Source organism: Danio rerio, chromosome 24 (assembly GCF_052040795.2).
Source record: "Danio rerio strain M-AB ecotype USA chromosome 24, GRCz13ab, whole genome shotgun sequence".
Classification (NCBI taxonomy): domain Eukaryota; kingdom Metazoa; phylum Chordata; class Actinopteri; order Cypriniformes; family Danionidae; genus Danio; species Danio rerio.
In genome coordinates, this window is record NC_141044.1 from 37,282,040 (window position 1) to 37,305,643 (window position 23,604).

The 23,604-nt window shown below is 35.3% G+C and overlaps 1 protein-coding gene across 9 annotated transcripts in view; it reads right to left on the reverse strand.

Annotated features, from left to right (window-relative positions):
- Positions 1-23,604, reverse strand: part of asic1c (acid-sensing (proton-gated) ion channel 1c) — a 215,103-nt gene that overhangs the window by 92,116 nt on the left and 99,383 nt on the right. For 3 of the 9 annotated variants that reach the window (XM_087308414.1, XM_087308413.1, XM_087308409.1), the window contains exon 1: positions 16,420-17,392. The exons of 5 other annotated variants lie outside the window; for them this stretch is intronic. In XM_087308414.1, the coding sequence (XP_087164540.1) occupies positions 16,420-17,052 (633 nt within the window). In that variant the 5' untranslated portion in view covers positions 17,053-17,392. Of the gene's footprint in view, positions 1-16,419; positions 17,393-23,604 lie in introns of those variants that run through there. One more of the 9 variants, XM_087308419.1, reaches the window with a different exon arrangement.

Genomic DNA, 23,604 nt, shown 5'->3' on the forward strand with positions numbered 1-23,604 from the left:
CTTGCCCCTCTTGCCTTGCAAATGGAAGGGAGCCCTGGGCACAAGGATTTTATAAGCTCAGGGCTCTCTCCCGACACAGCATGCCAAACAAGCTCTACAATCAATCATCAACTAAGTGTGAACTCTTGAATTATGAATTCATTAATTTCAAAACACTGCCAGTTTAGAGAATCTAAACTCCTTATGTTTTAAAGTGTTACTTATTGCCGCTCAGTACCCAAATAATACAGCACAAAATAATAATAAAAATCAAACAATAGTCCATTTTTCCTTGAACTTAATAATAATAAAAAGGTTTTGACATTTAAACATAAGTAATAATTTTTACGCTGAAAATAAATAACAAAACAATGAATAAATAAATTAAAAAATTGTATTTGTCTAATGTAAATTTAAGTTACATAATAGTTACGTATTTCCATTTTTAAGAGAAAAAAAAATTTAGTCAAAGGCTGCTGAACCTCTGTCTGCAAGGCACTTTTGATCAACTACAGTTGAAGCCAGAATTATTAGCCCCACTGTTTATTTTTTCCCCCAATTTCTGTTTAACGAAGAGAAGATTTTTCAACACATTTTTAAACATAATAGTTTTAATAACTCATCTCTAATAACTGATTTATTTTATCTTTGCCATGATGACAGTAAATATTATTTGACTAGATATTTTTCAAAACACTTCAATACAGCTTAAAGTGACATTTAAAGGCTTAACTAGGTTAATTAGGTTAACTAGGCAGGTTAGGGTAATTGGGCAAGTTATTGTATAACAATGGTGTGTTCTGTAGACTATCGAGAAATCTAGATTAAAGGGGCTAATAAAATTGACCTTAAATGGTTTTTTTAAAAATTAAAAGCTGCTTTTGTTCTAGCCAAAAAAAAAGCTAGTAAGACTTTCTTCAGAAGAAAAAATATGATCAGACATACTGTGAACATTTTCTTGCTCTGTTAATCATCATTTGGGAAATAATAAAAAAATAATAATTTAAGGGGGGCTAATAATTCTGACTTCAACTGTATATTAGAAAATTTTTGGCATTTTCATTATATATATATTTATATTCTTTTTGGAGTAGAATGCTGCCCCAACACAAAACAATTAAGAGGATTGAACATGAAACAAATGTCCAAAGAAATCATAAGAATTGAAGCAAAAATATTTAGTTTGAGGATACATTGAACTCACAAAAAGCATCTTTACACCCATCCCATAATGCCCCATCATCATCATCATCTTCTTTCAGATTTCCAGAGCCACAGGCCATCAGCGGGAGATCTGATCAGACATGCCTACCCTTCAGAAAAAGAAACACCATTTCCATCTGCTGCACAATCTGAACACTTTCAATATTCTGTCAATCAAAAAGTGAAGAAACTCTGTTCTTGCACAGAACTCTGGGTTTGCAGTTAGCATATTACTATTACTACATTTTCTAAATCTAAAACATTTTTAATTTAGATAAATATATGTGTACATGCATGCAAGTATTTAGTACAATACAAAAGTTTTTAATTTAAATGTTTATATGTATTTAGCCATTTAATATACACTCACTGGACACTTTATTAGGTACACCTGTCCAACTGCTCATTATCGCAAGTTTCTTATCAGCCAATCATAATAGAATGGCAACAGTAACTCAAATAACTTGTTACAACAGAGGTATGCAGAAGAGCATCTCTGAACATACAACACGTCCAACCTTGAGGCGGATGGGCTACAGCAGTAGAAGATCTGCAGAAGACCACACCGGGTGCCACTCCGGTGAGCTAAGAACAGGAAACTGAGGCTACAATTTGCACAGGCTCACCAAAATTGGATAACAGAAGATTGAAAAAATGTGGCCTGGTCAGATGAGTCAATTTCTTCAGCAACATGTGGATGGCAGGGTCAGAATTTGGCATAAACACTATGAATGCATGGATCCATCCTGCCTTTTATCAACGGTTCAGGCTGCTGCTAGTGGTGTACTACTGTAGGGGATATTTTCTTGCCACACTTTGGGCCCATTAGTACCAATTGAGCATCATGTCAATGCCACAGCCTACCTGATTTTTGTTGCTGACCATGTCCATCCATTTATGACCACAGTGTACAAATCTTCTACTGGCTACTTCCAGCAGGATAACGCACCATGTCATAAAGTGCAAATCATCTCAGACTGGTTTTCTTAAAAATGACAATGAGTTCATTGTACTCAATCGGCCTCCACAGTCACTAGCTCTCAATCTAATAGAGCACCTTTGGGATGTGGTGGAACAGGAGATTTGCATCAGGTATGTGCAGCTGACAAATCTGCAGCAACTGTGTAATGCGATCATGTCAATATGGAGTAAAATCTCTCAGGAATATTTCCAGTACCTTGTTGAATCTATGCCACACAAAGGATTAAGGCAGTTCTGAGGGCAAAAGGAGGTCCAACCCGTTACTAGTAAGGTGTACCTAAAAAGTGTCCGGAGGGTGTATGTTTTAAATAGTATGTTTTATTTAATTAAAATGCTTATTCAATATTTATTCATAATATTCACATTTGATCCAAAATCATAACAGCGGATTCGGAAGAATAAATGAACAGTGATAAACATTAATCGATAGCTTTAGTACATTAATTAAACGTTGAAAAAAAATACATTAAACTGCATGCACGTACTGTAAAAAATGTATAATAAAATACTCAAAAATATTTAAATGTTTATTTGTACGTATTAATATATTTAATAAATCATAAGTTACACTTATTAATCAAATTTATTAATAATATTTACATTATACAAATCTTAAATCTATAAATACACATTTAAACAATTAAATAATAATACATTTTTAATAATATACATAATTAGTTTTTATTTTATTTAAAATAAATTCTAACACAAATACAAAATTTAAAATACTAATAAATTGCATGTTATACAAATAAATCCAATAAAATAACATTCAATATAGAATGTTTTGGATCTAACGTTCATATTATCCAAAACACACAAGTTATAGATATATAATTATAGATATGTAAATACAAGTATAAAATAACATTGTAATTTCATGGCATTTTTTAGCTACTGTGGATTGCTGGAGAACTACATACATGCCACATATACAGTACATCAACTACAACTCCCAGCATGCACCTCGCACACACCAGTTCCCTCATTTACACGGATTACACAAACACACCTAGTAACTCATCATGAACTGATATCTTAGACTATAAAAACAGCACACATACACTTCAGTGCTGAGTCTTGTTGTTACCTGTAACCATTACGTTACATTAAATTACGTAGCGTTTTCCTTGCCTTGTTTTCCAACGCCGTGTTTAATCTGTGCTTTGTTTTCTGAGTTTTCATGTTAGCCGCCTGAACTGAACACTTGCCTTTTTTTGGACTACCCTTTTGGATTGCCCCTGATGATTCTGTTAGCTCATGTGTTTGACTGTTGCCAGCATGACTGTTCTTAAGTCAATAAAAACACTGCCATTGTATCCTCACCTCCGTTCTCATCATCCATCAGTTACAGAAGACCAATACATGGATCCAGCAGAACAGGTTAGTCAGCTCATCCAAGGAGCTGACACCCTCGAGGACCACATTAATACATTTTTGGACATTATTAATGAATCAGAAAACAAAGCAAAGATCAAACACGGCACGGCAAAACAAGGCAAGGAAAAGCTTCGTAAGGGTTACATGTAACAACAAGACTCAGCACTAAAGTGTGTGTTAGCTGTTTTCATATTCCAAGATATCAGTCAATGAATAGTTACCAGGTGTGTGTATAATAAGTGTAAATGAGGAACTGGTGTGTGCGAGGTGCATGCTGGGAGATGTAGTTGCAATACACAGTAGCTAGATCACTGGTGACTGTCACAAAAAGAAACATTATAATATGCAGCACCTTGTGTTCTGGTTTAATGCATACTTTACTAGAGCCTTAATACGGCATGTATTGTAATATGTCTCTCTGAATAGCTACATTAAATATTGCTCTATTTAAAGTAAAATGCAAAGATGTTTGCATGCTCCTTCAGATAATACACTGAAAATAACCACCACAGCATCTGCAAAATAAAGATTCCTTGTGTAGTGACTTGCTACATCTTGCTCATGCACTACAGTAATACCAGTTTAATGACACGGTCGTTTATTTGCTGTTCCTGTAAGACATCTTTAATGCCCGGAGAGACCAGAGCAGCTAATGCTATTATGAAGCAAAGCATGCCATCCCATTATTAAGCAGCTTCTGTGTCAGATGTGCTGTACTGTCACACTGTTTTTTTCTTGCGAAATCACCCTGGAGTGACCAGAACGTTAGCCATAATGCACTTTCCACTGGTGCCTTGGGTGTGCTAGGTTGGCGGGGAGCTAATGTTTTGAACAGACTAGCTCATTTATGCATTATACAAACAAAAGAGTCCTGCTGGGCATGAAAGTTCCTGCTGAAGTGAAAGGCACAAACAGATTGTTGTAGCTACGAGGCTACGACTGCTAAGAACGCTAACACATTTAGCTACAGTAACTACACTGCTAATGTGTTGCTGTTTTTAACCTTTTTAACACGGTTTTCCAGAAATTACTTGGGTACAACATAATTATCTGTTTGTTTGTTTGTTTGTTTGTTTTATGTTAGCATGGCCTTGTTAGCCTAACATTTTACTGCTAAATGTGCTTGTTGCTGTTTTTAAACACATGATATAGTGTAGTAAAAACACTAGATTGAGTTAATTGTTTCTTGTTTAAATAAGTTTAAATAGCTAATGGCACCTCTCCTGTTCAACCTTTACATGCTCCCTCTGAGCCAAACAATGAGAAAGAACCAAATCTTCTACCACAGCTATGCTGATGACACTTAGATCTACTTAGCCTTACTGCCTAATGGCTACAGCCCCATTGACACCCTCTGCCAATGCATTGATGAAATTAACAATTGGATGGGCCAAAACTTTCTGCAGTTAAACAAAGAGAAAACTGAAGTCATTGCGTTTGGGAACAGAGATGAGGTTCTCAAGGTGAATGCGTACCTTGGCACTAAGGGTCAAACAACAAAAAATAAGGTCAAGAATCTTGGTGTGACTCTGGAGTCAGGTCTGAGTTTCAATAGTCATGTCAAAGCAGTCAGTAAATCAGCATACTATCATCTCAAAAACATCGCAAGAATCAGATGCTTTGTTTCCAGGGAAGACTTAGAGAAACTTGTTCATGCTTTTATCAGCAGTAGGGTGGATTACTGTAACAGCCTCCTCACTGGCCTTCCCAAAAAGATAGTCAGACAGTTGCAGCTCATCCAGAATGCTGCAGCCAGAATTCTGACTAGAACCAGGAAATCAGAGCACATCACACCTGTCCTCAGGTCTTTACACTGGCTCCCAGTTACATTCAGAATAGAGTTTAAAGTATTATTATTGGTCTATAAATCACTAAATGACCTAGGACCTAAATACATTACAGATATGCTTACTGAATACAAACCGATCACTCAGATCTTTAGGATCATATAAACTAGAGATTCCAAGAGTTCAGTCAAAGCAGGGTGAATCAGCTTTCAGCAACTATGCCCTCCGCTGCTGAAATCAGCTTCCAGAAATGATCAGATGTGCTCCAACATGAGACACATTCAAATCAAGACTGAAAACACATCTGTTTAGCTGTGCCTTTACTGAATGAGCACTGTGCTACGTCCCACAGATCCCACTATTATTTCTTTCTTTTCTTTTACATTATCTTATAACCCATTTTAACACATTTTTATCTGTTTTAGCTATTTTTTTATTCTTCGTTTTATAATTCTTATTTTTTGTTATTTTACACTTGTTTCTTTTATTCATGTTTATGTAAAGCACTTTGAATTGCCACTGTGTATGAAATGTGCTATATAAATAAACTTGCCTTGACTTGCAATGTAGTATATTTACAATGAAGTCTTTAAAAAATGAAATATCGTGAGAGACTAAAGCTATCTTGTTTTTATGTTAGCAATGTTATAATAGCTTAGCTTAGCTTGTTTGACTGACTTCCTAATTGACACAGGAATGCTACATTGTTCAGTTTTTGTTGTTGTTTAAGGCCAGGGGTGTCCAAGCTCGGTCCTGCAGTTTAGTTCCAACTCCAATCAGACACACCTGGGCTAGCTAATCAAGCTCTTACTAGGCTTATGAAAAGTGAGGGGTGTGGGATGGGTAGGCCAGAATCACGGTGGCAGGCCAGATAGACCTTCAGGCCTGTCCACCCCTGGTTTTGGCTATTTCCAGGCCGTTTCCAGCCTGCTCTGAGCTGGTCAGACAAGAAAATGACCAGCTAAATCAAGCTTGACATAGCAGCTGGTTGGTTTTAGCTGGTCTTTTTAGCAGGGAACCCATAGATATATTACATTAGATGTCACCTACGCTGTTGTTGCCTATTGGAAGGAATGCGTCAATAGAGTCGCCATTTTGGTACAGGGTAGCACTTCGTTGAAATGAATGTGGGACCAAGGTGCAGAGGAGGACCCGTAAAAGACATATACACACATACATATAACTAAGATCAGTTTTCTCGGTGGTCAGTGTGCAAATATTTTTTTTTAATTACATCACTTTTCTACATCGATGGATGAGTGACCGCACGGGCATTGCTGATAAAGACCATGTGTTTATGTGCATGAAAATGCATAATCCCCCCCCCCCCCCCACTGTTATCAGGCACCCTTACAAGTTACTTCAGAACAAGCTAGCATAAGCCTAGTATTTAATGCGAGTTGGTACTACTTTTGCCTTATGGTCAATGCAGTAAGTGACTGTATTATCATCAATAACGTTACTGGTTTAGCACAAAAGCTCGTAATATACAAAAACGTAAAAAACTAAAATTTTCCTTTGAAATGTTCTGCCTTTATGCTTTGTTTATGCTCATAACTACACCTATACACAGTACAAAAGTCCACCATCTTCACATTGGCTTTAGTCTTGACTAGTGAAGTTGAATGACTTTTGTCCTGGGAGCACTGTACAAAAATGGCGGCTGTATGCAATATCTAGTGTGTATATCTACGCAAGATAATTATTCGATTTTCATTTTTGCATAACATTCATAGCCTTGTGTAATGTTTTGTCCCTTTACTTTAGGTAGGAAAGCTAAAAATAACCGTAATAACAATTATTTTCAATTCCATATATTATATTATAATATATTATATTATATTATATTATAAAATATTATATTATATTAAATTATATTATATTAAAATTATATTATATTAAATTATATTATTTTAAATTATATTATATTATATTGTATTAAAATAATATTAAATTATATTATATTAAAATAATATTAAATTATATTACATTATATTAAAATTATATTAAAATATTATATTATATTACAATTATATTATATCACAATTATATTATATTAAATTTTATTATTTTAAATTATATTATATTAAAATTATATTATATTAAATTACATTATTTTAAATTATATTATATTAAAATTATATTATATTATATTGTATTAAAATATTAAATTATATTATATTATATTATATAAAATTATATTAAAATATTATATTATATTATATTATATTATATTATATTATATTATATTATATTATATTATATTACAATTATATTATATTATATTATATTATATTATATTATATTATATTATATTATATTATATTATTTTATAAAACATCAAGATAATAATTTATTTATTTATACTTCATTTACTATAATAGACACAGTTTCACTTCCTTATACCATGTTTTTTTGTACCAATTACCATGATAAAACAATTTACGTGCACTTTCTGGGTGAAATCATTTCTAAACAATAAAATTTTATTGTATGGTATAAAAATAGAGAAGCATGCCATATAAAAATATTGCACCTTTGCCATGTCAACACCACAGTGCTTCTTAAATATAGGCTGTAATGCGAATATGTGTAAAACAATCAACTTTAAGTGGCTTTTACGACAAATTAAATGTGCTCATTAATTACGCCAGCGCTGTCATTAAAACAACGCTCCCATTTACAACATTGATTAGGCCGCAGCATATACTGATGGCTGAAAAACAATCCTGTGTTGAGAAACTGACATTATGTAGACACGCCGACTGCCAACAAAACAATTAGTCTCAGGTCCGGACAGACAGTTTCATCACGACTTATAGTCGATCAATGTGGTTGTGCTGCTGTCTCCATAAAGTAATGGACACCAGCCACTTTACACACAAACACTTCTGAATCAAAGCCTGAGCGAAATGACTTTTCAGGATTCTTTTACACAAACCTTATCAAGCCATCGACTGCTTTATAGATTGCTTTTGTTGCATTTTAGTTTAGGGTTTTGATATAATGAAATGTACTGTTACTGTAAACGTTATTGCCCCCTTTTGGGTCAGTTTGTTCTGCAGCGTACTAGATTTACAACAAAATATCACATCACACACTTAAGACAAACATTAAACAACATTAATAGTACTAAAAAACAGCAACTACCTGTTCCCATTAAAATTCAGCAAATCGATCGCACAAGGAACGAATAAAAATTTTGGTCCTTGCCAAAGCTACACTATACCGAGATCCTGAGGAAAGTATTTGAAATGAATCAAAAAGAGGATGGGATATTTCAGATGTAATCTGATGGGCTTTCTTTAACACCTGGCTTTCATACAAATAGGATAACACTTGCACTTTTACTCTTAATACTTTGCTGCAAGGGTATAGATGTGCTCTTATTATTGGTGAGGAGATACAGAGCGCATGCATAGAACAGCACACATTCTCTTTCGCTCTTTTAAAAAATAAATAAAGGCTTTTAAGGGTCACAAAATGTTGACAGTCACGTGTCCCACGCTGCTAAAAACACTATTAGGACACATTCATTCATTTTCTTGTCGGCTTAGTTCCTTTATTAATCCGGGGTCGCCACAGCAGAATGAACCGCCAACTTATCCAGCACGTTTTTACACAGCGGATGCCCTTCCAGCCGCAACCCATCTCTGGGAAACATCCACACAAACACTCATACACTACGGACAATTTAGCCTACCCAATTCACCTGTACCGAATGTCTTTGGACTGTGGGGGAAATCGGAGCACCCGGAGGAAACCCACGCGAACGCAGGGAGAACATGCAAACTCCACACAGAAACGTCAACTGAGCAGAGGTTCGAACCGTTGACCCGGCAACCTTCTTGCTGTGAGGCGACATCACTACCTACTGCGCCACTGCTTCGCCAATGTCACTTCATACATATTATTAACATTTGTTTTATGCTAAACTGTCAATATAAATCATCACATTTTAAAAACGTAACCAAAAACAATCAAAATAAAATCAATCACATGAATCAAAACAATATAATGTTTGTTTTAAAAATGTATTTTAATTTTAAGAGTTTTTTTAAAAAGACAAAGATTTTCAACTAAAACTATTAACCTAAAAGAAATGCAGTATAAAATATTAACCACTTCCTCCAAATCCAATGTGCATTTATAGAAATGACCAAACAGCTTCAACTTTGGTTTGATTTATTTAAGCTTTGATTAAATATACAAATATGTTTTGCATCTGGTTGTACAATCCAAAGAACAAAACTAAATCTGCTTTGCTGCTGCTTGTATTTATGTTCTCGGCTGAATTAACGTGGTAATTAAGAGCAGTATCATGAGCTGAAACAACTGCACAGCATTAGCGTCTGACTGATGGATATATTTCTTGCTAATGATCTCAGCCAGACTACCAGACCACCGAGCCTAAGGCTTGGGAAACATATGCACTCGATGAAGGCATTCATACATTTTTAATCAAATCCCTCTAAACTTAGCGCTGACTGCGCAGCTTGAATTACAGACATTCAGCTGAAATTTAAAGTCTAACCAAAGCAAGGACATGACAAATCCATCATATCCGCAGACCTGACAGCAGAAGCTCTGAATTCTTTGAGTTTATAAAGCAAACATTCTTCCCTATACATAAAAATAAATTATATATATATATATATAGATGAAATGTATTTTCAATATTTGCTAAGAGGCTATATATAAATAAATAAATGAATAAATAAATATATATATATATATATATATATATATATATATATATATATATATATATATATATATATATAAAGAAAATTAAACATGGAGAGTCTAAAACCCCTTTTGAATGAGGAACTACTTTTTCCCGCCATTCATTCACATCTGCAGCTGACATGAGAACAGCAGAAACCGTTGCTCATTCTCTAACGTCACTTTAGAGCTGGTGTTTGAATGATTCTCTAGCATAATGTCTAAAGTGATGACAAAACAGGTGATTTTGCTCACATTTAAAAATTATAAGGCTAAACAGCATGAAATGCCATCAATTTACAGAGATATCTCCTAGTATTTCTCTGTTGCAATCGGGAGATCACAGAATTACTATGGTATAAATACAGCACTACATTCTATAGGGAGATCGACTAAGAAAATCATTTACTATTTTAATAATGATTTGATCAGCTGTAGTTTGAAATTATGCTGTTTTTCTCAAAGGGCTTATTATGTGGTCTCTGTCACCATCTTGTGGATGAACATCAACAGCATGGTTCCTGCTACATTCATTCTTCCATGGAGGGGCGCAGCAACAAAATTCATCCCGCCACGACTACATTACATCTTCTCATTCAAAACATTTTATATTTTTTATAGCGGGTAACAATCGCACCAAAACGTATTAAAAGATGAGTGAATTATAACAGCGCGAACTTCTCTGTAACCATAGTAGTGCTATTTGTTTACCCCGGTAAGGTTACGTGCTGACAGACTGACTGGATGACTGACAGGTGCGTGATGAGTGAGGCCAGCAAACACGACGTATAGCCGCTTCACTTTACTTAAGGACACATTAATACTGCTCTGTAGGTCTATTAGAGACATTCATAAATATTCCTAGCAAATCTATTAAATGCTGGAGACATACTCGATACATAAACGTACTAATTCGCACTTCAGCAGCGTTTATTTGAGAGCGCACAAGAAGATCTGCGCACTTGATGCGGCTTATATTTGAGGGGGGCGTGCAAGAAGTTTTGTGCACAAGCAGAGGAAATTGGCGCGCAAGCAAAGAGATGTGTAGGCTATTTCATAAATGTGATCTCGACTTCTAATGCTGCACTCACGACATTTGTCATTGAAATAACGCCACAGGTAGTTGGTAGATCTGAGTAAAAAAGGCCTGCCGCCACAGCTGGAAAAAAATCCTAGAGAAAACACTGAACAGTCTTTGCTCAATGACAGGTTAATGGCCACCGATGCGCTGTCTCTCAGAAATTATAAATATTTTAAAATTGGCACTATCCTTATAAATAAACTGCATAGTTGCAATCTAAACAACTGCATTCTCAAAAAAAGCCTCAAAAGTACATTGTCGTCTAACAGCTGCAATAGTTGTCAAACTGTAGAGTGTCCTCTGTTTGCTGCTGCATGTGGGCGGAGTAATACACAAAGGTGAAGGGTTAAGAGACTGGAGGAGAGCTGTTATTTGCAGAATATCACATGGCTATCAGCCAATCAGATTTAAGAACCAGAAGAAATGTTAATATTTTTATACACACAATTTTAAAGGGTTAAAAATATTATATTATACATTAATTTGAATTATTATTGTATATTTTAATTCTATCATATTTATTATATATTATTTATATTATACACACACATATACCAGTAATTAAATATATGTTTACATATAATAATATACATAATTAAAGTATTAAACATTTATAAACATAAAAAATGTATATAAAATGTTTTAAATGGTTACAAATTTTAAAAATATATATTAAATATATTTAGTAAAGGCGAGGAAAATATATTTTTAAAGAAATTACAGGAAAAGATGTAAACATTTTCATTTTCATAGAATGTTTTTGACAAATTAAAAATAAATAAATAATAAATTAATAAATAATGTAATGGGCATCATGGTGGTGCAATGGGTAGCACGATCGCCTCACAGCAAGAAGATCGCTGGTTCAAGACCCGGCTGGGTCAGTTGTCATTTCTGTGTGGAGTTTGCATGTTCTCCCCATGTTGGCGTGGGTTTTCTCTGGGTGCTCCGGTTTCCCCCACAGTACAAACACATGCGGTATAGGTGAAACGAAATTTGCCGTAGTGTGTGTGTGAATGCAAGAGTGTATGGGTGTTTCCCAGTACTGGGTTGTGGCTGGAAGGGCATACACTACGTAAAATATGTGCTGGATAAGTTGGCGGTTCATTTCGCTGTGGCGACCCCAGATTAATAAAGGGACTAAGCCGAAAAGAAAATGAATGAATGAATGAATGAATAAATGTAATATAATATTAAAGGATAAACAAAAATATTATCTGTAGAAAATATATTTATATATTATTTTAAAAATATGTTAGCAAACATTTTGGCCATTTGAAGTTTATTTTAAAATAAATGTAGAAACATTTTGTATGGTATGGATCTTCTGTGATAGGCTACAGTTTTAGTAAATGATGCACTGACACTGGATCAGAAGAATAGCACAGATTCTTATAAGAGCAACAGAGTCTGTGTGCAACTCGGCTTTCATTACTCAAATCAATGAGCTGTATCATTGAAACGCAATCCTTTTTCTCCAGGCTTTGACAGCCGTTTGCTGACAGACTGAGATGTTTTCTAGCAACTTCCTTCTAGAGAGAAGAAATGAAAAGGTCACATGAACACACTTTCTAATTGCTGAGAAGGTTCACATTTTTGGTGGTATTTAGAGAAGGTGGAAAGTGGCATTTCAGAGGTACAGTGTTTAAATCTACTGAAGCTGACTTTCTGTCCTTTCAGTTAAACAACAGCCCAGATTCACTTCAAAACGGCTTTACTGAGATCTTATGCTGATTATGAGATGATTAGATGACCTTCTGCAGAAAATTTTTATTTTTTAATGAAACAGTCAATTTAAAATAAAACTTATTTGCCTATTATTATTATAATCATTATTATTATTTTTTACATATATTATTTTAAGTCCAAACATCTTAATTCACATTTATAATTAATTTAGTATGAATTGGCAGTTTATTAACAATATATAATCATCATAAAGTGTTGAAATAAAAAAATATATAACCATAACAATAAAAATAATAACAATATTATTATTATTATTATTATTATTATTATTATTATTATTATTATTATTATTATTATTATTATTGTTATTATTATTATTGTTATTATTATTATTATTATTATTATTAAAATCATAATAGTAATGATGGCCGTAGTGTATTATTATTATTATTTTTAATTATTATTAACAACAACAACAACAACAGCATTAATAACAACATTATTATTATTATTATTTTAAATCATAATAGTATTAATGGCAGTAATGTATTATCATTATTACTATAATTACTATTATTATTAATAACAACAACAACAATAATAATTATTATAATTGTTATTATCATTATTACTATTATTGTTATTGTTATATCCTTTACTGAATTATTTAAGCAGTAGTCACCGCAGTGCAGAGGAGAAAAGAGTGCTGAAAAGTCATACTTAAGTAAAAGTACCATTACTTGCTTAAAAATGTAATGCGAGTAAAAGAAACTGTTGTAAATGATACTCAAATTATGAGTAAAAAGTAGTCCTTTCTAAAGTACTCAAGAGTAGTGAGTATTAAGCTGATGCATTTACATGTCAGTTGTGGATGTGTGTAAACGTAACATTCTGTAGTGCATTTAGTTATGGGCAGCAGGCACACAATGTCATAAGACGTTGATATTAGGTTAGATTTAGGTTGTGACGTCAGGTGACCAAAATACAATGTCTAGCCAGCATCTAAAGGCAAAATTATTTTGATGTCCAATAACGTCGGGAAACAATATTCGGTTGATTTTAAGTTGGATGTTGGGCATTGACGTCTGCAAGACGTAGGGTTCTCATGTCAACCCGTTTTTCATTTCCAAACAAAATGCAAGTCCCCTCAAGGTTGGGGTACAACGTCAATCTGACGTCATTTTGACGTCCTGTGTCTGCCTGGCACTTAAGGCCATTTCGGTCATCATACAGTAAACATCCGTCATCTTCTCATCAGTGACACGCATCTAAACAGTCTCTGGGTCAATGCGTGTAACAGGGGCGACTGAGACTAAAAATCAGCCCTGGCACTGTAGCCACACCAGCCCACATTACCACACCGACACAGCCCCATCCACGGACATGCACAACTACTACTTGTGTTGGTGTACAGATGGTGAAATAATATAAGCAGTACCATATGCAATAGATATTTAAACATTTAATGCATGTGACTAAAACAAAAACAACCCGTTTATAACAAATTTATACGTGCAATCATTTCATTCATTCATTTTCTTTTCAGCTTAGTCCCTTTACAAATCTGGGGTCGCCACAGTGGAATGAACCACTAACATATTCAGCATATGTTTTATGCAGCTGATGCCCTCCAAGCTGCAACCCATCACTGGGAAACCCCTATACACACACATTTTCATACATGCACTATGGACAATTAGGCCTACCAAATCCACCTATACCACGTGTTAGGACTTGTGAGGGAAACTCACACGAACATGCAAACTCCACACAGAAACACCAACTGACCTAGCCAAGGCTTGAACTATTGACCTTCTTGCTGTGAGGTGACAGCGCTGCCCCCTTTTGAGACTATTTTGGTTAATTTTATGCATTTTGCAGCATCTGACTTTTGAGAATTCTTTTGCCTTTTCGGTACTGCCTTTTCTTTTTTACGGTCCATCTCTGACAATTAGCTTGGGTTGCACTTACTTTTTGTTTGACATTCTTGCCAGATTTTGATTACGTCCACGTAACCTCTGATTGGGTTGGCCCATCTCGAAACCAGCCAGCTATCACCGATTGGGCCAGTGCTTGACATTTATTATTATTATTACTATCATCATCATCATCATCATCATCATCATCATCATAATATTCACATTTTGCAAGAGATAAAAGCTGCCTGCATGTAAAAACAATACATATAAAAAAAATAGCTATACCGGCCCACTTTTAAAAAATGGTCCAGCCCTTCTGGCATTTGCCAGAATTACCAGATGGCCAGTCCGCCCCTGGCGTGTAAAGATTTTGGACATCTTCTTGAACAATTTTAATGCTTCCAAACTGTTTGCTGCAATTATAAAGCACCCATGTCTTGAGGTAGCTCATTATGATGCAATTTATCTTCTATGTCCCTGATTGGACAGGAATCACAGGACTGATTTTTTTAATACCCATAGACTGGAAAAAATAAAGTAGTGACTGCAGGTTGAAGGAAAGTAGGTGAGTAAAAGCACTAAAAATGTACTCAAGGGGAAGTAAAAGTACACATTTATAAAACGACTTTGTAAATTACAACTCCTGAGGAAAATTACTCAATTATATTTGTAATTTGTTACTTTACACCACTATCGTAGTGTGATTGTATATTAGAGTTTTTCAATTTCTATACCTGAATACTATTTGACTACTCTGAAAACCACAAAGCACTGTTTTTATTAGATAGGACAGTAATCAGACAGTAAGCAAAGTGGGAGAGAGAGAGCGGGGTAGGGTCGGAAAATGTCCTCGAGTCAGAATTTAAACTCAGGACGCCCTAAAGTCTGTGGGGCTAACCACTAGGCTATTGCACTGACTACAAAGCACTGTTTATGTGACTTATGTCTGCTCTATTGTATTTGTCTATGCTTGTAATTTATTTATTACATTTCATAGTTGACTCGCTCCCCTACAGAATCATCCCAATCAATCTAAAATGAATAAACTGAAGTCATCTAGTGTAATTGCGTATACAGTTGAAGTCAAAGTTATTCGCCCTCCTGTGAATTTTTTTCCCTTTTCCAATATTTTCAAAATGATGTTTAACAGAGCAGGGAATATTTCACAGTATTTCCTATAATATTTTTTCTTCCGGAGAAAGTCTTATTTGTTTTATTTCGGCTAGAATAAAAGCAGCTTTTAATTTTTTAGAAACCAATTTAAGGTCAATATTATTAACCCCTTTTGCAATATTTGTTTTCGATTGCCTGCAGAACTAACCGCTGTTATACCATGTCTACCCTAATTAATTACCCTTATTAAGCATTTAAATGTCCTTAAAAGCTGAATACTAGTATCTTTAAAAAAATCTAGTAAAATATATAAATAAATCAGTTATTAGAAATGAGTTATTAAAACGTGTTGAAATGCGTAGAAAAAAAAAACTCTCTTTTAAACAGAAATCATGGAAAATATACAGAGGGGCTAATTAATCTGACTTCAACTGTATATCCTACAAAATGTAAAGTTCCAGAAAAGCTAAATATCTCAATGTCAAATTCTTCCAATCTTGCAAAACTCATCGTCAATCTAAAATCCTGCTTAAATTCAGTCGGCCTCCGCAGGTTTACTCACAGTGGTGAAGTTCTCCGGCCCGCAGTCTTTTCCCCGATACTTGCAGTCCAGCAGCATCTCGTCAATACTGTGGCTTGTCCTCTGCACAAACTCCAGCATGTTGAAGGTCTTGCTGGGGAAGAACTTGCTGTTGTCGGGCGGTTGACCCAGCGCCGCCATGAAGTCGTCAAAGTCGCTCTGCTCCACGCCCAGCATTCCCGCCATCCAGAACAGATCGTTACGAACCATTTTGGAGCGTCTGAAGCTGTTGTAGTTGCAGAGAGTGATTGCTGGGAAATACATGACCGGACTGTCCATTTCATCCAGGATGGTGACGTGAGGGTAACTCATGTAGTCCATTACGGCTCCTGCTACCTGGTACAGGAAGATGGATAAAGAGGATAAAAACGCTGCAGCCCATAGGAGACGTCTGACGGTCACTCCACCGGGCAGAAAAATGTGGCTCAAGCCATGAAGGGTGCAGTTGGCACCAAAAACAGTGATGTCCGACGGCCGGGGCTGATCGTCTTCTTCGGCGGAGCCCATTGTAAAACGCTCAGCTTGAGGGGTCAATGTTTTCTCTACGAGGGACGGTTTGGAAATGAGGGTTTTGTAAATCCTCCCACATTCATGCGGGAGGATTTTTGGAAACATGAGACGGGTGTTTGGATGCTGACGGTCGCTTCCGTTTTCTGCATTCTTGGAGGGCAGAGAGGGCCTGAGATAGAGTTTCGTCAGGATGAAACTCAGTCTTTTAATTGATAAAGGATGAGGGAATGAAGCCCAGGAGAAACTATAGGAATTAATCAATAATGAGGTAGGCAGAAAATCCAATAGCGGGAGGGAGATTAGTGATGGTTCCTGGACTTAAGGATTAAAGTTGGACTTGCACGCCATTTGTGAAACAGACACGCATGATACTTCCACTTGTGTGCTGTTATTTCAGAGGGGGATTTCGAATCATGGATGTGCTTGTGACATTAGACTGAAAGACTGAGGGAGTCTGGGGGATTTTTGGCACCAAAGAGCAACCATAAATAATATCATGGCAACCAAATACCACCAAAACAGCTCAGCAGCCATATCAAAATGAACTGGCGGGAAGCCCCTGAAATAGCGATGTTGTGATAACAAAGACATATAAAGGCTTCATAGTATTTCCTATTATATCTTTTTTTCTTTTGGAGAAAGTCTTATACAATTAAATTTAACTAAATACTAAAACTTAAAAAATGCATTAGGGTCCCTTTAATACAGGGGTGTCAAACTCAATTCCTGGAGGGCCGAAGCCCTGCACAGTTTAGTTCCAACCCTGCTCCAACACACTTACCTGTAGGTTTCAAACAAGCCTGAAGGAATCAATTAGTTTGATCAGGTGTGTTTAATCAGGGTTGGAACCAAACTGTGCAGAGCTGCGGCCCTTTTGGAACTGAGTTTGACACCTGTGCTTTAATATAAATGTTTTGTTTTTATTGGCTACAGAACAAACCACTGTTCTATGAATAGCCTAAATAATGATAATAATAATAATAATTAATTTATAATGGGCTTTTCTCAGACTCAAAGCACTTACAAAACAGTTAAAAACAACAAAGCACAATAAAACAATAAAGAAAACAGTAAAAAAAAAAACACAGTGAGAATAAAAAAAATATATCAAAAGATGAGTTTTAGGTAGCTTCTTAAAACAGTCCAAGGAACCAGCATTCCTAATGTTTGTGGGAAGAGCCTTCCAAAGTTTGGGTGCACGGTAAAAGAATGCCCTACCTCCCATGGTGCTGAGTTTACAATGAGACTGAAACAGTGTAGGACTTGAAGCAGAGCTTAAACAGCGAGAGGCGGAAAAAATGTAATCGGCAGCAGAACCATGAACTGCTTTATAAATATAAATAAAGTAATACAAATTTATGAATAGTAGCTCAGCTAACCTATTTTAGCCTTCAAAGTTTTCTTTTTTTGCATCCGGAAAGTATTCAGTGCTTCAAATTTTCCACATTTTTTTATGTTGCAGCTTTATTCCAAAATTATTAATTTATTTCCATAATTCTACACACAATACCTCATAATGACAATGGCAAAGATTTTTGGAAATGGTTGCAAATGTATTAAAAACAAAAAACCTGAATAATCACATGTGCAGAAGTATTCACAGGATTTGCTCAATAATTTGCTGATGCACCTTTGGCAGCAATTACAGCCTCAAGTCTTTTTAAATATATGATGCCACAAGCTTGGCACACCTGTCTTTGGGAATTTTTGCCCATTCCTCTTTGCAGTACTTCAAGCTCTATCAGGTTGGATGGGAAGCGACAGTGTACAGCCATTTTCAGATCTCTTCAGAGATGTTCAATTGAAATCTCAAGGACATTCACAGAGTTGTTGTGAAGCCACTCCATTGATATTTTGGTGGTGTTTTATGGGTCATTGTCCAGCTGGAAGATGAACCGTCGCTCCCCTCTGAGGTCAAGAGCACTCTGAAGCAGATTTTTTTTATTCAGGATGTGTCTGTACATTGCTGCATTCATCTTTCCCTCTATCCTGACTTGTCTTCCAGTTCCTGCTGCTGAAAAACATCCCTACAGCATGATACTGCCACCACCATGCATGGATGGTATTAGCCTGGTGATGAGCAGTGCCTGGTTTTCTCCAAAAAATAACACCTGGCATTCACTCCAGAGATATCAATTTGAGTCTCATCAGACCAGAGAATTGTGTTTCTTATGGTCTGAGAGTCTTTCAGATGCCGTTTGGCAACTCCAAGTGGGAAGTGGCTTCCGTCTGGCCACTCTACCATACAGGCCTGATTGGTGGATTGCTGCACAGATGGTTGTCCTTCTGTAAGGTTCTTCTCTCGCCACAGAAGATTGCTGGATCTCAGACAGAGTGATGATCGGGTTATTGATCACCTCCCTGATTAAGTACCTTCTCCCCCGATCACTCAGCTTAAATGGCCGGCCAGCTCTAGTAAGAGTCCTGGTGGTTCCAAACATCTTCCACTTACAGTTGATGGGGACCACTGTGCTCATTGGGACTTTCAGAGCAGCAGACATTTTTCTGTAACCTTCCTCAGCCTTGTGCCTAGAGACAATCCTGTCTTGGAGGTCTACAGACAATTCCTTTGTCGTCATGCTTGGTTTATGCTTTGACATGCACTGTGCACCCTGGGACCTTATATAGACAGGTGTATGCCTTTTCAAATCATGTCTAATCTGCTGAATTGACCACAGGTGAACTCCAATTAAGCTGCTCAAGAACGCATCTCCAGAATGATCAGTGGAAGCAGAATGTACCTGAGCTCAATTTAGAGCTTCACCGCAAAGGCTGTCAATACTTATGTACATGTTTATACATGTATACATTATTTTTCAGTTTTTTTTTATTTTAATAAATTAATAAATTTGCAACAATTTTAAATAATCTTTTTTTGAAATGAATTTATTCCATTTTGGAATAAGGCTGTAACATAAAAAAAATGTGAAAAAGGTTAAGCGCTATGAATACTTTCCGGAAGTCATCAAGTCAAGTTAAAAGTTAAGATCCAACCCTGTATAAAAAAAATCTGTTAAACAACACTTGATGACTTTTTTTATTTAATAAAAAAATTAAATAAATACAAAATCACAGGAGTGCTAATTATTTTGGGCCAATAACTAAATACAGAACCAAAGAAAATAAAGAAATACAGAAAAATAAATACAGGAAGAAAAAAAGTACTAAAAGCAAAAAGAAATACAGAAATAAAAAAGAAATACAGAAAGAAAGACAAAAAGAAGAAAGAAATCTAAACGCATGTTTTTCCATCTCACTCCACACACACACACACACACACACACACACACACACACACGCACACGCACACACGCACACGCACACACACACACACACACACACACACACACACACACACACACCTCAGTGGAACTATTTTTGTATCAAGTCTTGTTGCACAGATGTGATAACTGATGATACGTGTGATTTTCAGGTGGTGTGTCCCACTAAACACTGCCTAAACAATGGCTTTAGAAAGACAAACATTCCATCTTCAGCTCCTAACCACAAAATTGATTGTTTTAAGCTATTTCCACCAGAGCAGCCAAAAACCCAGCAGCATTAGTTTAAAGTTTTACTGCTTCCAAATAGTGTCGACCCATTTACTTATCTCGCTACTGTCTATTTCAGATCTATTGATCTTTCCGGACAGCCTGACAAACACACACATAATTTCAAAGGAACCCTGAGGAAAACGATTCGCTCTGGTCATCCGCGCTTAGCAATACATCACTAGTGCACAAGCCATTTAGCCGATGCATTTCTGGAATCAGAGAATCACAATGAAAAATGCCCTAAAAATCAAACATGGTGAAACCTGCACTGGACACAAACACAAAAAAGTCTGCAAAGCGGATTACATTATAGACGGATTAACTATAGTGATTTATTTTCCAATCATTAGATAAGATTACATAATTAAAGATGTTGACAGTTTCAAAAGTATTATAGAGAGAGATAGATAAATGATATTTCTTTGTCACACTTTAATGTTTCAGATCATCAAACTAATCTAAATATTAGTCAAATATAACATAGATAAACACAACATGCAATTTTCAATCAATTATTTGGCCAAACAAAAATCCCAAACTACATAGACATGTGTGAAAGTGTGAGGAAAAGCTCTGTTTTATCACACTTGAGTTCAATTTTTCCCAGGACTGATTACTGACACACTTGTTTGCATCAAAAATCATTTAAATAGGACCTGCCAGACAAAGTAGACCAAAAGATCCTCAAAATCTAGACATCATGCTGACATCCAAAGAAATTCAAAAACAAATGAGACAGAAAATAATTGAGATCTACCAGTGTGGAAAAAGGTTATGAAGCCATTTCTTTTGCTGCTTCAGGACTTGGAAGACTTGCTGTGATGAATGGAGCCATGAATTCTGCTGTGAACCAAAATATCCTGAAGGAGAATGACCAGCCATCTGCTAGTGAGCTCAAGCTGAAGCAAAGTTGGGTTCTGCAAAAGGACAATGATCCGAAGCAAGCAAGCCCACAATTGAATGCCTGAAGAAAAACAAAATAAAGACTTTGGAGTGGCCTAGTCAAAGTCTTGACCTGAATCTACTTGAGATGCTGTGGTATGACCTGAAAACGGCGGTTCATGCTCGAAAACTCTCCAATGTGGCTGAATTACAACAATTCTGAAATGATAAGTGGGCAAAAAGTCCTCCACAGACTCACTGGAAGTCATCAAAATCACTTGATTACAATTGTTGCTGCTGAGGGTGTCTCAACCATCTATTATCTTTATGGGGTTAACACTTTTTTTCAGGGATGTGTAGTTTTGGTTCCACTTTATATTAAGTGTCCTTAACTACTATGTACTTATATAAAAAAATAAATACAATGTATTTACTGTGTTTATAATGTATTTGAGAACACTTGTGGTGCTCTTGAGTTGGGATAGAGGTTGGGTTATAGACAGGTTTGGTGGCATGGGTAGGTTTAAGGGTGGGCTAAGGTGTAAGGGATGGTCAACAGTGTATTTACAAATGTAATTACAAAAGTTAATTACAGATGTATTTACATGCATGTATTTAATCAAGCATAAGTACACAGTAAATATACATGTATTTACACAATAAGTACATTGTAATAAACTATTAATTCCTTTGCAAGTACATATTAGTTAAGGCTTAATATAACGTGGGACCGTAGTTTTGTAATTTGTTTTAGTCTTCATTTCAAAACTTTCCTCGTGTTATCTTCGACTCTTATTGAAATTTGCTTGATGATCTGAAAAGTTAAACTGTGACATGCAAAAAAAAAACAACACAAAAAAAACTTTAAAAATCTGTAGTTATTTAGTTAATATTTTGGTGCATTTGAACAAATGTATTAAACAGATATATTTATTAAAATACTATTTTAGTCACCAAACATCTTTACAAGTAGAAAGATTGTACAATTAATTTCATGCGAAATATTGCCAAAACAAATTACGAACTACATAGTTTCAACTTTTTTTGTTTCTATTGATTTTTGGTCTTTTTAAATTTTTAATTTACATTTTGTCATAACATAAAATTGACCAACAAATTTAGACCATTTTCTTAAGTTATTTTGTTAGATTAGCTCCAGATTGGCTTCAGTACTAATCCGATGTACATGCACAAATATAACAAAAATATAAGCATCCTATAGAAAAATAATAATTATTAACATTAAAAAATTTTAACATTAAATATTAACCCTAACCCTAACAACAGATTTGTGAGGGGTGTACTCATATATGCCAAGTCCACTTCTGAATGGATGAAGAAAAACAAAATGAAGACTTTGGAGTGGCCTAGTCCTGACCTGAATATTTTAGTCACCAAACATCTTTTAAAATAGAAATATAATACATTTAATTTCATGTGAAAAAAAAAAAAAAACTACAAAATTTCAACTTTTTTTGTCCTCTTGATTTTTGCTCTTTTTAAATTCTTTATTTTAACATAAAATTGCCCAACAAATGTAGACCGTTATGATAAGCTGTTTTGTTAGATTAGCTTTACATTTGGCTTTAGTACTAACTAATCCAATATTTATGCACAAATATAACACTGTAAAGCATGCTATAGAAAAAAATATTATTAAAACGAGAGATTTGTTAGGGGTGAGACCACTTCAGCTTCTGAACGGCAGAAGAAAAACAAAATTAAAACTTTGGAGTGGCCAAGTCAAAGTCCTGACCTGAATCCAATTGAGATGCTGTGACATGACCTGAAAGAAAACATTTCATGCTCCAAAACTCTCCAATGTGGCTAAATTACAACACTACTGCAACTATAAGTGGGCAAAAAGTCTTCCACAGCGCTGTAACAAACTCATTACAAGTCATCAAAATCACTTGAGTGCTGTTGCTGTTAAGGGTGCCCCATAGACAAATATTAACTTAAACGAGACATTTGTGAAGTGTGTACTCACATATATCAAGCACTGTATATAATAAAACCAAAAACATTTATTAGGAAAAAAAAACAATGTGTCTTTCTTATATCTAGCTACAGCCTATTTGGATCTTTCCGGGCAGCCTAGCAAGCACACAAAAAAATTCAGAGAACCAGAAGGAAAGCGAGTCACTCTGGTCATCTGTGTTCAGCAATTAATCTCCCACACATGTACACACACACTCCCCGTTGGCTCAGTGCATTTGTG